Source organism: Pteropus vampyrus, unplaced genomic scaffold (assembly GCF_000151845.1).
Source record: "Pteropus vampyrus isolate Shadow unplaced genomic scaffold, Pvam_2.0 Scaffold617, whole genome shotgun sequence".
In the NCBI taxonomy this organism is placed as follows: domain Eukaryota; kingdom Metazoa; phylum Chordata; class Mammalia; order Chiroptera; family Pteropodidae; genus Pteropus; species Pteropus vampyrus.
Window position 1 is genome coordinate 349904 of NW_011889398.1, and position 15990 is coordinate 365893.

The 15990-nt window shown below is 38.2% G+C and overlaps 1 protein-coding gene across 1 annotated transcript in view; it reads left to right on the forward strand.

Moving 5' to 3' along the window:
• The window catches only part of RPRD2 (regulation of nuclear pre-mRNA domain containing 2), a 73040-nt gene that overhangs the window by 13090 nt on the left and 43960 nt on the right, over window positions 1–15990 (forward strand). Inside the window, exon 2 of the mRNA XM_023525724.1 lies at window positions 15716–15845. Coding sequence (XP_023381492.1) covers window positions 15716–15845 — 130 coding nt within the window. The remainder of the gene's footprint in view (window positions 1–15715; window positions 15846–15990) is intronic.

The following is a 15990-nucleotide window of genomic DNA, read 5'->3' on the forward strand; positions in this document are numbered from 1 at the left end:
TGCCGTGAGAATATATTAATTTGAAAATTGTTTACCTATTTTGATTATTTTAAGTACCTATTCATATAGCAACATCTTGCAGTTCTAGAAATGCATAGAATGTAATAATTTTTCATATGTTTTTATAGTTACGCTAATGAGAAAATGCATCTCAAGGGATTTCAAAGGTACAGCAATATCTTTAGTATTGCTGGGTTTTTTAAATGAATATCAGAAAGAAAGGTTTCTAAAAAATTGAAGTTGGAATAATAACGGCCAAATATTAATCACATTCTTATTTAAATAGTTAAAATTTAAATTAAAGATGTTTTTTAAAATAAAATTTCATATTAAGACATACATTTTGGAAGATCCATTTCACTTTGTTTTAAAGGACTTAAAAAACCTGATCATAGAAAAATGAAGAGCTTTTGAAATCCATTTATAGGTTTTCCATAAACATATATATGCTCTGCGTAGTGTCAGCTTAGGTTAAGGATATGTGTCCATTCTCTCTGGTTTCTCAGATCGCCACGAGGGCAGCACATATGTGTGACCCGACAAGCGTGGATAAGATACAGAGAAAATAAAACATAGCAATGAATAAAAATAAACAGGTGACTGTGTACTTTGTACAACAGCATGTCCCCGAAAGTGGTGATGTGTAGTTTGGGAGCTACCAAATTAGAGTTAAACCTCGTTTTGTGCTGCTGGACTTAGTACCTTTAATAAAACGCTTCATGAATTTCCAAGCTGGGTGGGAGATAGGATAGTCAGCATTTTCCAGAATCGCTTGACCCTGTGGAATCTGTTTCTTTTCTGGTTATCTCATTTGATCAGTATAGCAAGGAACATGCTTTGGGGTGCTTCATTATGGAAGTTTTTCTAGGAAACCCCCAATTAAAGAACAGAGAACCAATTTATATTTGCATGTTGTGAGAAAGGCTTCGTGGAGGAAACAGTTGTTCAGAAAGATGCAAAGCAGGCAAAGGAAGGATCCCAAACATAAACCGTTGCGAAGGAACCAGGAGCAGGAAATGGCGAGCAGAGGTGCGCACGGCCAAGGATGGAAAAGACAGTGGGGAGGAATAAGAGGCATGGTTTTTAAGACATAAGAAGGGAAAAGTATGTTAAAAAAGAAAGTAACTGTGTAGGCATTAAAGCTAACAACTACACAGCAATGATTGTAACACTGGACCAAGATTATTTTTCGTGATACTGATGTTAGTATAATTTTGGGTTTTATTGAAAACTTTAGAATTAAAAAACAAAATCAAATCCACAGGGTCAGTTATGAGAATATATTTCATATTTTTAAAGTCATCATCGTTCTAAAACATGAAGCAAAATATGAATTTATAAAAATAAATGTTGAACATAGATTACCATTCTGATATAAACCAGCTGCTCCTGGCTTTGCCGCTTTCTGACTTCGATTTTTTTTTTGCCTGAGGCACCCTCGTAACTGTCACGTGTGATGTAGCTGGTCGGGTTGAACTTCAGTATCTTCTTGCCATATTTTAACTCCTCTGACCAGTGCTTTCAGAGCCATCTGTCTCTGTTCAGTAGTTCAAAATTGCTGAAGTTTTGACGTTTTTCCTTGGCTAACTTGGGGAAGATTTCCCTAATGGAGGTCTAGATCTTTTCTTTCCACCCCCCGGGAGAGGGCCTTTATTACAAGTTTTTTTTCTCCCTTAGGTGCAGACTTACGCTGTAAGTGGGAGGCAACGAGGGTCGAGGGGAGTGAGTCAGGGGTTTCCTGAGCTGGGCAGCAAATGGTAGTAAACGGGGCAAGGAGTTTGCAATGAAAGAGGAATGGCGGTGGGTGAGCAGGTAGGGAAGAGATAAAGCTAACCCAGAAAGGTGAACAGAGCTGCTTTTGTATTATGCCAACAAAAGTATTGTATTTTGGTCTTTAAAATAGCACCGTAAACTGCAGTACCTGAAACTGGTATTATGGTTACTAAAACTAATGACATGTTTAAGGGAAATGTTACGAGAGGGCATTATGATAATCTAACCAAATGACCAAGGTTCGAGTTAGTGTAGTGGTAGTGAGGAAGGCAGAAGCTTACAAGCATAATTCTAATGTGTTACTAGGGAAGCTAAAAAGTAAGGGTGCTCTCTGTTTAGAAAGTGGAATTTGATGGAACTTGCTGATCAGTTGGATGTTGGGGGAGAAGTTCGATGAAAGCTTGGAAGTTGGAGTCTATGGATTCTGCCTTGGGTGATGGAATTTGGGAGGAAGAGATGAATGATGAAATAGGTTTGAGCATATGGAGTTGGAGTGTCTAGAGAGCATCTGAGAAGAGCTGTTTAGTAAGGAAATAATTAGCCATTTACATTACGCTTACAATCCTAGTATTGGCTAATACTGTTGACAGTTGTATATTCGATGCTGTCAAGGAATTTTACATGTATTATGTCATGTGATTTGGACAGCAACTTTCGATAGGTATATACTATTATTATCCCATTGTATAGATGAGGAAAGCAGTGTTTGAAAGGGTCGTGCAGCTGGAAATAGGTGTCGGGCTTTGAACCTAGGTCCACTGACTTAAATATGTTCATAACCACTGTGCTGTGTTCGGGAGGGAGCTCTGGTCTAGAGCTGTAGACTCGGGGATTGAAGCGTTTGGTAGTTAATCGCTGAGCGCTTCAAGGGATAGTGTTGTGAGTGAGAAGAGACTAGGGACAGTCAGAGAACACCAGGGTTTCAGGGCTTAAGCAGAAGAAAGGGTGTCCTGGGTAGAGGCGTGGATCAGAACGAAGTGACTTCTCGGAAGCTAAGGGAAGAGAAAGTTTGCCCGAGGAGTTTCAGTGGAGCCTGGTTCTGAGAAGGAGCACGATTGTGCTGGGCAGAAGGTGAGCAGGATGCCTTCTGCTTCTGGTGATATGGCAGACTAGCCATTTTGCAGGATCCATCCACTAAAAATAGAACACATCTGGCAAAAATTGCAACAAACAATTTTTTAAAATAACTTTTAATTGTAGAATAGCTTTAGATTTACAGAAAAGTTGAGAGAATATAGAGTTCTCGTGTACTTGGCGCCCAGTTACCGTCTCACATTAGTAGAGTCTATCCTTCATCTGTGGATTTCTTTGATTTTTGCCTAATGTCTTTTCTGTCCCAGGATCCCATTCAAAACTCCATGTTACATTTGGTCATCATGTCTCTCTAGGCTACTTTGGACTTAACAGGTTTGAGGAGTACTGATCAGGTATTTTGTAGAATGTCCCTCAGCGTGGGTTTGTCTGATGTTTTGTTCATGACTAGTTGAGTTAGTTTCCTGGGAAGAAGGACACAGGCAAAGCGCTAGTCTCATCACATCATATCAAGGGTATCCTAGCAACCTGACTTACCAGTGATAATGCTAACCTTGATCACCTGGCTTAAGTAGCATTCGTCAGGTTTCTTTATTGTAAAGGTGCCCTTTTCTTCCCTTTATCTTACTGTACACTTTGGAAAGAAGTCACTGCACAGTACACACTTAAGGAGTGGGGAGTTAGGTTCTACCTCCTCGAGGGGACAGTATGTAAAATATGTAAATTATTTGAAGGTCGTCTACAGGGAAACTTGCAAGCAAAATTTTAGTACATTACTGGTATGCCAAAAAGTAAGAGAGCTCTCTAAGGGTCTATTCTCACTTACGAAAGTGAAGAATCAGCTGGAACAGGAGCAATGAGCTAGCTGTAAGCTAACGGACAAGGTAAGGTTGCCCTAAAGGCAAATGCCCATAATAGCACTAGTGGGAGACTAAGGTTTTGGCCCACAGCAAGTGAAAGAGCCCTCTGAGAAGGATGCTAAATTGGATCAAGGTCAGTATTGCCCTTTGTCAGAGCAAATGCAGATTCGTCTTGAAAGCTTTTTCTGATGAGGCGCTCTCACTTCCCACAGATGAAATTCAACAAAATACAGGCTCACAATAAAAGAGTTACAAAACACAAGGAAATAGCTACTATGAATGAGATTTGGTAGAAACAAACCCCTAAAGACTTAAACTATTGAAATGATAAGATACAAAATATAAAACAATCGTGTATAAAATGTTTAAATTAATAAAAGACGGAATCTAAAATATAGCAAGAAACAAAAGACTCTCAGATGTGGTTATGTAGATTTGTAAAAGAACCAAAGTGAAACATTAGAAATGAAAAATATAATTGTTGAAATTAAAAGCTCAGTGGATCAATCAGTGAAATGAAGGACAGATCCCAAGTAATTTCCCAGTATGTAAGCCAAGAGAGAAGTAGATGGAAATGATAGAATAATGACTCTAACATATATATGTGTGATTGAAGTCCCAGAGTGAGAGAATGGAAGCAGTATTTGAAAGAATACTGACTGAGAAATTTGAAGAATTAATGAAAGACGTGACTATGCAGGAAGCAGAATGTATATTAAGGAGGCGAAATAAAAATTTTAAAAAGTGTCTACATACCTTGTAGTTAAACTAAAAAATACCGAAGACAAAGAGAAGCCTTTAAAAACAGCCAGAGAGAACAGATAGGTAGCTTGTAAAGGAATGACAGACTGATAGCAACAATGGCATCCAGGATGCATTGGAGTAAAATATTCAAAGTGCAGAAAAAACAACTGTCAATCTGTACATTGTATACCTGGCAAGGCTATTTTTTAAGAACAAGGGCAAAATGAAGATGTTTCCAGCAAGGCAAAAGCTAGAAACCAACAGATCTTCACTTTGTGACCTTCTTAAGGACACCCCCCCACACACACACCCACCCATACGTACATACTTAAGGAAGAAGGAAAATAATCCCAGGAGGAAGGTCTGAGAAATAAAGTGCTCTGCTGAGCACATGAATTGGTAACCATGAGAGTAAATCTAAATGCATATTATCTGTATAAAATGATGTTTAATTTGCGGAATTTTTTTAGAAAGTCAGAACTAAAATCTGGATAACACTGTAGGTCAAAAGAGATTGATTTGAAATGAAAGTATTCTGAGATCCTTGTATTTTTTTCAGGAGAGACATGTTTAACTTGAAGTGTGTGTGTGTGTGTGTGTGTGTGTGTGTGTGTGTGTGTGTGTGTGTCTTTGTGGTAGAATTTCAAGAGTAGCTACTAAATGACTAGAAATAGAATATGTAACTTCCAGCCACTTAGAAAGGGAAAACAGAATTAAAAACCAAAAAACTTTCCCAAAGAGACATGAAAGGAGAATGGAGAAGCAGGACACGTAGAAAAAGCAAGGCAAGTAAAAAGCACAGAGTAAGAAATGTGACACGGAAAAATGAGAGCAAGTATAAAACAAGTTCAAATATATCAGTCACTATCAAATGTCAATATGATAATCGTGCAAATTAAAAGACATAGATGATCCATTTTATTAACAACAAAAGTCTTAACTAGATATAGAGACATATCTAAAATGGAAAAGTTAAAGGGAGAAGGCTAACCAAAAACAATCAAAATCACACCACTGTGGCAGCTGATTGATTAACAAATGAGACTTTAAGACAAAAACATTGCTAGAGAGCAAGAAGTTCCTTAAAATGACAAAAAGTGTAGTGCGCCAAGACACAACAGTTCTAAATTTGTATGCACCTAATAAAATAGCATCAATATGTAAAGCAAACATTTGCATACTAAAAGAATTGATCAGCTCCATTCTAGTGGAAGAGTTAAAACATAGCTCTTAATTATTGGTAGTTTAAACTGAAAAGTTTTTACAAAATCCGATTCAGTGAATTCACATATAGAGGGAACCCCGTGCCCTAAAACGAGGAAATATACAATCTTTTTGAACAGAAAAAAAGGAATATTTAAACCAATTAATGATAGACACTGGCCCCTAATGCAAGATTAATACAGTTTGTTTTCATCCCACAAGAAGCCATAACTTTATTAATTTAATATAATTTCAGATGCTCTGTATCATAGAGTCAAGTTCCTTAGCCATAGTACTATTAACTCAGAAGTTAATAACAAAATTAAAAAGTCCCATTTTGTTTAGATAATGAAATATGCATTTCCAAATAACTCATGGGTCAGAGAAGAACTCAGAATGGAAAATTTAAAATACAAAGCACTGAACAAAGATAAGAATACTACATGTCAAAACTAATGTCTCATTTTAATGTGTCATGGGCTTTCTAGGTGTTGGAGCCAGAACAGAGCAAGCGAGTCCTGGGATTGTCTCATTTTATTATGAGCTCTCTCAATTTTTTTTGCCAGTCTAGGAGGTAAATGCTCTCTCGTTGTGATCTTAACTTGCTTTTTCCTGATTATTAATGAAACATTTTTTTATGGTTATTCAAGGATTCCCGTTCTTTGAAATGCCTGTCTGTGTCTTTTGCCCCCAGTAGAAGTTACAAAGAGCTTCTCCTCCAGTTTGAAGTATGTGTTTGCACTCTGTGGTGTCTTTTGGACGAAGAGAAGTTTCTGATTTTAATAATACTGGATTTGCATGTGTATCGTGGTTAGCACACTGGTTTAGGAACCCTTTCCCTGCCTTAAGGTGATAAAGATGTTCTCCCGTTTTGGTTTTTTTTTTCTGCTGAAAAGCTTTTGTTTGGTTCCCCTTTTCGTATTTGTCTTTATTCCATTCAGAATTGATTTTTTGTGTATGACATATAGTTCATTTTTATTTTTTCCTATTTAGAAACACAGTTGTCCCTGTCCAAGTTAACGAATAGTTTTCTCCTTTTCCCCAGGAATCCGCAATGCTACATGTCGTAAATCTCAGCTAACACCCAGCTCTGTGTACGGGCTCTCCGTTTGGTTCCACTGGTCAGTTGGGCTCTACCTGCGCAAGTTCCATAGTTTGTCGTGTGATGTTGTGGTTTCTGGAAGGCCAAATTCCTGCATCTCAGTCTTGTTACTCTTAGGCCTTTGTATTTCGTATAAGGTGGAGAATCAGCTTGTCAGAGTCCTTAATATATTCTGTTAGGATTTTGAATGGAATTGTTTTGAAACTAGTGATCAATTTGGAAGAACTGATACATATATTATATGTATATTATATGATATGATAGTCTTCTATAATACATATAATATATACGTATGATAGTCTTCTCTTACAGTATTTCACTCTTTGTATTTAAAACTTCTTTATTGGGTCATGTGATGCTTTTTTATTTCTAGCAAGGGAAATTATTTGCTAACAATATCCATTTACATGAACACTGAATTTTATCAAGACTTTTTCTGTAAATATAGTGAATGATATTTATAGGTTTTTAAGGCAAAGTCACCCTTGCATTCTTGGGATAAATAAAATATCATCTTTACATACTACCTCTGCTACTTGAATTTTGTGAGCCACAGATCATGGGTCCGTCCATATAATCTCAAGAAAGGAATTTTCCCAACATAGTTAAAACACAAGTCAAATGAGTGACTTTAAAAAGCAGACTGAGCAGTCTGTAAATATGCACTTGTTTTGGTAGCTCACAGTGAGTCAGGGTCAGAGGAGACCCATTGGACTAGTTCTCTGGACATGGGCCAGTCAGTCTAAGAAAATAAAAACTAAGGGTGCTGAAAGAGCATTGTTTCTGTTGTCAGTTAAGGGCAGTAAACGTGTTACCATCATTTCGTAAAGGTGTTTTAATTACCAGAAAAACAGAGAGAAGATAATATAGAACAAACTTTTAACGTGGATACATTTGCTTGAGGAAAAATAAGCTGCTATGTCCTTATTTTTCTCATTTCTCTGCAAACCAGTGGAAATTTCGTCACAGGCCAAGGCCAGAATTGGGGAACTACTGCACCCAGGCCGTCCTGTAACTGCTTCTTGAAAGTCTTCTTTACTTATTAGATAGATGAAGAAAAAGATCGGGGTACAGTATCTAGCTATGACAACTGATTGGCTGACATTTATATAAGTTTTATGGAAACTAATTCTTCTAAGTTTTTTGTAAATGTATAATTTTACAACCCCTGGTCTCAGGTGCTTTGTTGGTGGTGGCGGCATCGATGTGGGAATGTCAGATGATACCCTGGTTAATAGATTGTTTTCTCACAAGTTATTCTTTCCTGCTCTTTGCAGCATCTCTCTCCCTTGTCTGTTAGAGAACTGTAAGGTGTGGGGAGTGAGATAGATTATCGTGATATAAGCTTAAGCATATAATTTCCGAGGTAGATTTGTTAAAAGAACCAATATGATATATTCTAAATGTTCAATGGAAATGTTTTAGGAATTAATTTGTTTGCATCAGCTACATTTGTATTTCCCTTTATTGATGTAAATAATAAATCATTGTCCTGTGCTGGTAAGACTCACTGAAGATGAAAAAGAATAATCTGTTTTTTTGCGGGGGTGGGGGGAGTCTCAAGTTAGACTAAGACAGACAGGCAGTCAACAAATATATAGAGAAGTAAAAGATATAATTCTGTTTTCAAAGAATTTGCAAGCTAACCAAGGAAAAGCTATTGTGTGAAACACTGCATGATATTAAATACAAGAGCAGTATGAGCTCAAAGCAAAGAGGGATGGAAGTGGTTTCACGAGCTTTCATTAAGGACTAGGGATTTGATTTGGGTTTTGAGATGAGATTTCGAACAAATGAGAGAAGACTAAAGTCATTTTAGATGGAAGGAATAGTACGAAAAGTTTTTTAAATTCATGAGCAAACAGCTCGGCTGGGTGATTAACCAACATCTGTGATATGCATGACTAGAGTTTTGGTTATAATCAACTTTTTAAAACATTTTGCCGATTAGGTAATATGAGCATAGTTATTATTCTGCATAGTTATTAAATATAAGCAGTTAAACAACTCACGTAATCTCTGTATTTAGCATTACCACAGGCAGACCAGACGTTTGCGAGGCAGCTGAAAAGAAACCAGTTGGCTTGGAGCTCTCAGACTTCCTTGAAGACGAGGGTTCCGGAGTGTTTGGGCCTCTGATGTTTCGGTAGCCTAGATGTCTCACGGCCTCCTAGATGTTAGGAGCCAGAACAGAGCAAGGGAGTTCTGGGCTGGGAGGAGCTAAGAATCATAAAGCCCTTTTTCTCCCCATTTTCAGAGGCCAGAGTTAAAGAGGAAGAAACTTTTATACATACGTTAATTTAGATTAATTTAATTAGATGACATTCTCTCCTCTTACTTGATAGGTACTAGCTTAGAAGGAAAACTGGGAGAAAACAACTACTGTCAGTGACTTAGTATTTAATTTGCTCTCTTAACAGGTACAAGCAGATACGAAACAAATTATTCCTTCTAAAAGCCTTTTGAGCCATTATGTTCATTTTAAGATATGGAAATAAAGGCTCATTGTCATATAATAATTTTCAAGGTTATCACCCAGTTGGTTTTTGAGGTAGAGTTTGAACTGATGTCTGTCCAGATTCTGTGTTCTTTTCAGCTGTAGCACCCTCTGAAAGGAACGAGAATTCTGACATGTGGATTTGAGAGGGGACCATCTTTAGCACCTAAGGTGGGACAGATTTCATCATCTGATATTCCTCTTTTCACCAGCATCTTCATATTAGTGAGATAAGGTCAACCTTGAAAGGGTAGATGTAATAAAGAGCCCTGGCTGGGATTGTTTAAGACTGTAAAATAGACTTAGAGCAGGTAGACTTGGTTCACACGGTGTGGACCTTCACATCTTAGATCATTGCTTGGTGTTACTAGGGGACTCCAAAATATTTGGGGGTAACTGATAGGAGAGAGAAGCAGGTAATTTGGAGCATGGGCGGGGGGCCGAGGCCTGGATGGGCATGGTTTTAAAAAGGAGGTTCTGGTTAGTATTCATGTGTCCAGTAGGGATATTTAATGTATGCCCGCTGAACAGCAGGTTGGCGTTGAGGTACCAGGCCGCCGTGCTCACGGAGCTTGTGGTCTGGGGGACACGTTTGTAAATGGGCATTTTCAGCTCCACGTGAATAGCCCACTGTCTGCATTCAAGGTATTTACAGTCTTGAGGAAGGACGTGAATGTTGCAGCAGTGGGGTATTTTCTTTTTAATTTTTAATGTATTATTTTGCATATGTAAATACTTGCCCAAGTCAAATTCCAAAAAGGTATACAATTAAAAACAAATAAACAAACAAACAAACAAACAACTCCGTTTTGACTGCCCCTGTCTGTCTTGCCCGCTTGGCTTCCTTCCTCCCATAGCCCATCACTGTTGGCAGTTTCTTGTCTGTGTTCCCAGGGGTATTCTCTATGAATATAAAGTATATGCTCGTTTGTCTTTTTTTCTACATACATAGTTACTTGCTAGACCCATTGTATCTTGTGTGTTTCATTTTATATCTTGGAGATAGTTGTAAATGAACTGTAGAAGGTCCTTGTGTGTTTTTTAATAGTTAGGTGCAATTCCTTTGGATGGAGGTAACATAATTTATTTAGCCAGGCCCATATTAATGGACTTTTGGGATATTTCCACACTTTTATTGGAAATAGTGTTGCAAAGAATATCTTTATACATAGACCTTCGCACAAAGGGGAAAGTGTATCAGTGGATAAATCCCGGCTGTCTGGAGCCTGCATTGATGGATGGTGAAACTGGAAGCAGAGATCAGTTCGGTTATTAGAAAGTTTGTCGTAATAATGATGAGAAACTGAAGTAAGGTGGTGGCAAAAGGAATAGGGAGGGAGGATGAATTAGAAATTATGTATTCCATCAATTCTAAGTTGCACATTGTTTTTTCACATTTTAACGTGTGAGAAATCAGTGTGTAGTTTACAGTTGATGGCTTCATTCAACTAACAGGAAGTACTTTTAAAATTTCTTAGTGGTATGTAAAATGGTGCATGTTACAAACAGTGGTTTCTTAAATTCAGGAAAATACAGTTAGCAGAAGGCTGGATTGACAGGACTTAGATGTAGGAAAAAAGCGGGTACCAAGAGTGAAGTTGACATACCTTTTTTTGTTTCACTTTCAGTATGTAAACCATTTTTCTATTTTCTGTATGGTCTTCATATATAATTAACTTTCTGAATTTAATAAACCAACTCCACTATTGGTGGATAATCGGATTCTAAGGGTTTTGTTTGTTTTCGGCTCTTTACAGATCACTGATAACACTGACCAATTTTCTATTTAGAATTGGGGACTGTTTGGATTTAGTAGGTTTCTAGATAATTGTATATAATGATATTTAACAAATGTTCTGACTGTAAATTATTTAAAGAACTTCTGAGTTGATGCCTTACAAATACTGAGACAACTTTGAAATTTTTAGTTTAAATGTGGCTCTTTCAGTGAACATTGAAGTACTTTTATTCAGATTCCAGTTCTAAAATTCATACTTAAGACAAAAGATTAGCCTTTAAATTTGTTCACTGATTACAATATCGATGCTTTTTTGATAAACCTTGTACAGACACATATATGTGTGATGGATACTGTAATTGGTAGTATAGAATTCTGTAGAGGGAATCATTGAGAAGTTAAATCACTTGAATGTTTTGGTGCTTGCAACACCAGCAAATTTAGGGAGATTCAGACTTGCTAGTTCTTCTGTTTCTCGTCATATTTGTGAAGATGATCTTATTATTTCTTCCAGTTTTTCATTAGTCAGTATTTCTCTGTGACCTCCAGTTTCTTTCTGAAATTTAATTGCATTTGTCTCTGAACATTTAACTTTAATTGTTTTTGCTCTGAAACTTTTAAGTACTTAAAGATGAATTCTTGTAAGTTAAGTATAAATATGATGTGACTTCCATTAACCTATAGCTCTTGAGATCTCTAATTTCTGGGATATTCTTTGTACTTCATTTGATGAAGCGTGTGATATTAATATAAGATTTTTGGCTACTGGGGTTGGCACATGTGATGCCAGCGTTCTCATAGCCATGGTATCACTGAGTACGTTCCCAACAAGGACACTTCATCAGGAGGGAGTTTGGGGCAAGCTTGTTGATGAATCTGTTCCCAGATAAACTAATTATAAATATAACCCCCAAACAGAATAGTAGGCTATTTTTTTTTTTTTAATAAATAGTGTAGTAAACAAAGTAAACATCTCTGACTTCTATACAATACAGCCGAGGTTAGGACTTAGCAGGACACGTAGGTGACCCTGTCTCCTGATGTGACCAGCACCCCTTTCACTCATAGTGTCCAGTTTACATGCTGTATGACCATTCCCACGTAGTGGTGGAACGGTGTGGCACTCAGATTTTCTCTGAAGTTCAGGGGTCTCTCTGCTCTCTTGATATAGCAGATAATTATTTTTTTTCTTGTTAACCCTCAGCAGAGCAACTAAGTGATTTTATGGAAGTTGGAGGATTTATCTTTTTAAAGAGAAGATATGGATTCTTTGTTTGTGTGGCACTGCCATGATTTGTACTAAATATCTTCATAAATAAATATTTATTTAGTTATTATATTAAAGCCAGAGGGTATATTATAGGTAATCTAATACAAATTACTTACCTTATATGCCACTTTTTTAAATATAAAAATCATATGACTATTATAGGAGATCATATGACTATTATAGGAGATTTAGAAAATAATCATCCAATTTTTTACTAACTCTAATGCAAGCATCTTTATGTTATTTGTAGATACTTATCAACCATGTGTTATGGATGTACCTTTACTTATTTCCCTTTTGTTATTCTTTAGAGTACTTACAGTTTTCCTACAGGTATAAATAACATTTTTGTCCATGTGGCTTTTTCTTTTTGTTTTCCTTTCAACGTCCTCGTTTTACAAATGAAGTCATATTAAAGCTGATGGAAATTAATCCTTCTCAAGGAGACCCGAAGGAGGAAAAGAATTCGGCTATGGAAATGGGCAGGGGGGACACAGCAGGGGGCGGGGCTTGGAGGCGAGAACAAAGTGTCGATCATCGAACTGGAGCTCTAAGGGAAAGCGTGGCTGAAGTTGAGGCCAAACAGGCGAGCAAGAGCCAGGTTACAGAGGGTGGGAGAGCTCTGATGGGCCTCAGAGTCCACTGCCTGCGGGCATCTTCCCACACTGCCTCGTCGGCTTCTCATTCCTCCTGGATGTCTTCAGTGCTCTGACGAGGGTGGAAGGTTTGCATTGGGGAACAGTGGCAATAAAATAGTTTGAGGTGATTTATTTGGGGAAGAAGTAGAAATGAGATGGGAAGGTTAGAATCTGACATGAATTAAATTTAAAATTTTGGATTTTTTCCTATGGATGAGTAGAAAATACTGAAGATTATTCAGGATAGGTTATCATAGAAAAGGAAAATTCTGAGAGAGAATGAGAGAGAGGGAGGAAGGGAGGAATGAGGAGAGGTTTCTGGGAACGGTAATTCATTAAAGATGGAACTTTGATTTTGAAGGGGAAAAAGATGAGCCTGGAAGAGAAGGTGAAGATCCAGATTGTAAATGGAGACTAAGGTGTTTGGGCATTTACCAATATGTAGTTGGAAATCATTGACAGATTTGATATGAGAAATAATTTAATAGTGTTTGCGTATTAGAAGATGTAGGGAGTAAATCTGAAGGGACCAAGTGTGGGGGCCAGTTAGGCTATTGCAGTAGGAATCCAGGTCACAGGTGAGCTGGAAGAAGGAAGAGCTGTAGAAGGAAGAGAAGAGGGATAAATTTAATAGATATTTTTGGAGACAAATTGGCTGGATGCGGAAATTTATCAAGTGGGGGTGACAGGTAGGGAAGAGGAGGAATCAAAAAAGATTGCTAAAGTTCCGACTAAATACAACAGCCGTAACAGATGGAAGAAGAGGGAGGGTATTAGTGAAATACTGAGAAATCAAACTCCAGGTGCTTCTGAGACTTAGCATTGACTGGTGAGGGGAAATCCAGGCTCGATGCCCCGGCTGCGGGAATCCTGGCTACATCGGTGGTAGTGGTTGAAGGCATGGAAGTGGATGACTGTGCCGATAGCATTTGATTGTGTGCTGAGCAATGTCCTTAATGCTTTACATATGTCGTGTCATTTACTTCTTAAAACAACTTGTGAAGTTGTCATTTTACAAAGAAAACGAGATATAGAAGAGATACGTGATACAGGAGATCCCAAAGCTAATAAGTGACAGAGCCAGGAATTGAACCAAATATCTGACTTAAAACCCTAAATCTTAAAACACTGTGCCGCAGGTGACTAGGGAAGAGCGCTCAGGAGAGAACCTGCGAGCATCGCCATTGAGAGAGCAGGGTGGCCGCAGGCAGAGCTGCCACCTGCGTGTGCGCGGAGGAGGAGCCAGAGGGGCAGGAGGAAGGTCAGGAGGACGCTGTGACAGAAGCCCAAGAAGGAGTCACTGTAACAGATGTCCGTGTGCCGAAGCCACAAAGAAATGACACTGAAAAAATCTCCATTGGGTTTTAATACGTTGGAATTTATTGGCAGCCTTGGTGGTTGCTGTTTGGGGTGATGGCAACCGAAGCGAGATAGCATAATGTCTATAAAGCTCTGAGCATAGTAGATTGCATGTTTTAGGTACAGAATTAAAAGGTAGCTTCTATAATTATGGAGTTAATAGGAATTAAAGTGGAGACAATATATAAAACTCTTTCAGATCTCTGATTCTGAAAGATTTTAACTTAGATGAGTTGATCTGGATGGGTGTAAATATGGGTACGTTTTTTGAGAGAATAGCATTCCCATCTAATACTTTTTCCTTTCTCTGTAAAATAGCATATAAGCTTATCTCCTGAGAATGAGGAGAAGGAATGTGCTAACACAGGGGGCTTGACAAGAGTGGTAAAATTTGAAACAGTCTTTACAGCACATGAGAGGGGATGTCGATTAAGCACGTGTGGAAGGGGTGTCGCACGGGGCCGCTGACGGAGACTCAACTGGCATGGTTTCAATCCTCCTGGTGGTCTGAATGTTCTTCAGCAGAACCCAGGAGCGGAAATAAAGATGCGGTAGGGGCAGTTAAATTGATTCAGATTTAGGACGTTGTTGAATGCACGTGCTCTAAAGGCCAAATTTGGGGAAGGAAGAAAAGACCATGAAGGTTTGGCTAAAAGAGTGGTTTAAATATGGATCAGAGACCCTGGAATTGATAAAGAATTGAACACTGGAGGAGACCGTAGAGGAAATAAAGAACTGAGATCTTGATAAAATTGAATAAATGCAGTGGGAGTGGGACGTTCTGGTTAGAAGAGGGGAGTTTGAAATACACAAAGGAGTGGTTCTCGGGGGTCACTGGCTTTGAGGTCGAGAAATTGAGAGACTAGATAATGTTGTGGATCATCTGTATGGACATTAAAATTGTCCAGGATAACAATGAAACTCGGATGATGTCGCTCAGGGTTCCAGATAGTAGACGGATTGGGCCTTGTCATGGGCCTTTGAAAAAGATTGACCCAGATGTGTTTATGGGAGCACGTTATTTATTTCCCAGAACATTCCTCGGGTGGTGAAAGTAGCAGCAGAGCCTCTATTCCAGTGTGGATGGAAGGACTTGGGTGTATCTGAGTGGTATCTGGACTGGTCGAGGAAGGGAGCCTGTCCACAATAACTGTGTGGAGGAGGTTAAGCAATTTGCCTGAGGTCACATTCTGTGTGGATTCTAAAGGCCACGCTCTTTCCACTGACCCTGGTGTTTTTGCAACAAGATGAGCTGCTTTGACTTAATTTTTATCTTCCCAAATGTTGGGGAGAACAGTTTTATTTTGTTTCAGCTTCTTCAGAGTTAATGAGTTTTTTTAGTGCCAACCATTTACATCCATCCTTCCATCTATCCTTCTGTCCGTCTGTCCATCCGCCCATCCAATAGCAGTTAAACAATTTGAGAACAATGTATTTGGAATAAGTTACACTAAATATAAATGGACTCATTTGCTTTTCTTGTCTTTTGTCATCTCTAGCTGCCTATCCTCACCGTTTGAATCTCTTTTACCTTGCCAATGATGTCATACAGAATTGTAAAAGGAAAAACGCAATCATATTCCGTGAATCGTTTGCTGATGTACTTCCAGAAGCAGCTGCTCTAGTGAAGTAAGTAAATTGTTATGCTCTCTGGGATGTAAGCTTATAAAATTGAGAATTTTCATTTCCTTTTTTATCCATTATTAGTAAGAATTATAATAGTTGCACATGCTTGAAGATCCAAGGATATTTTGCCCAAATTGTTCATTGTAAC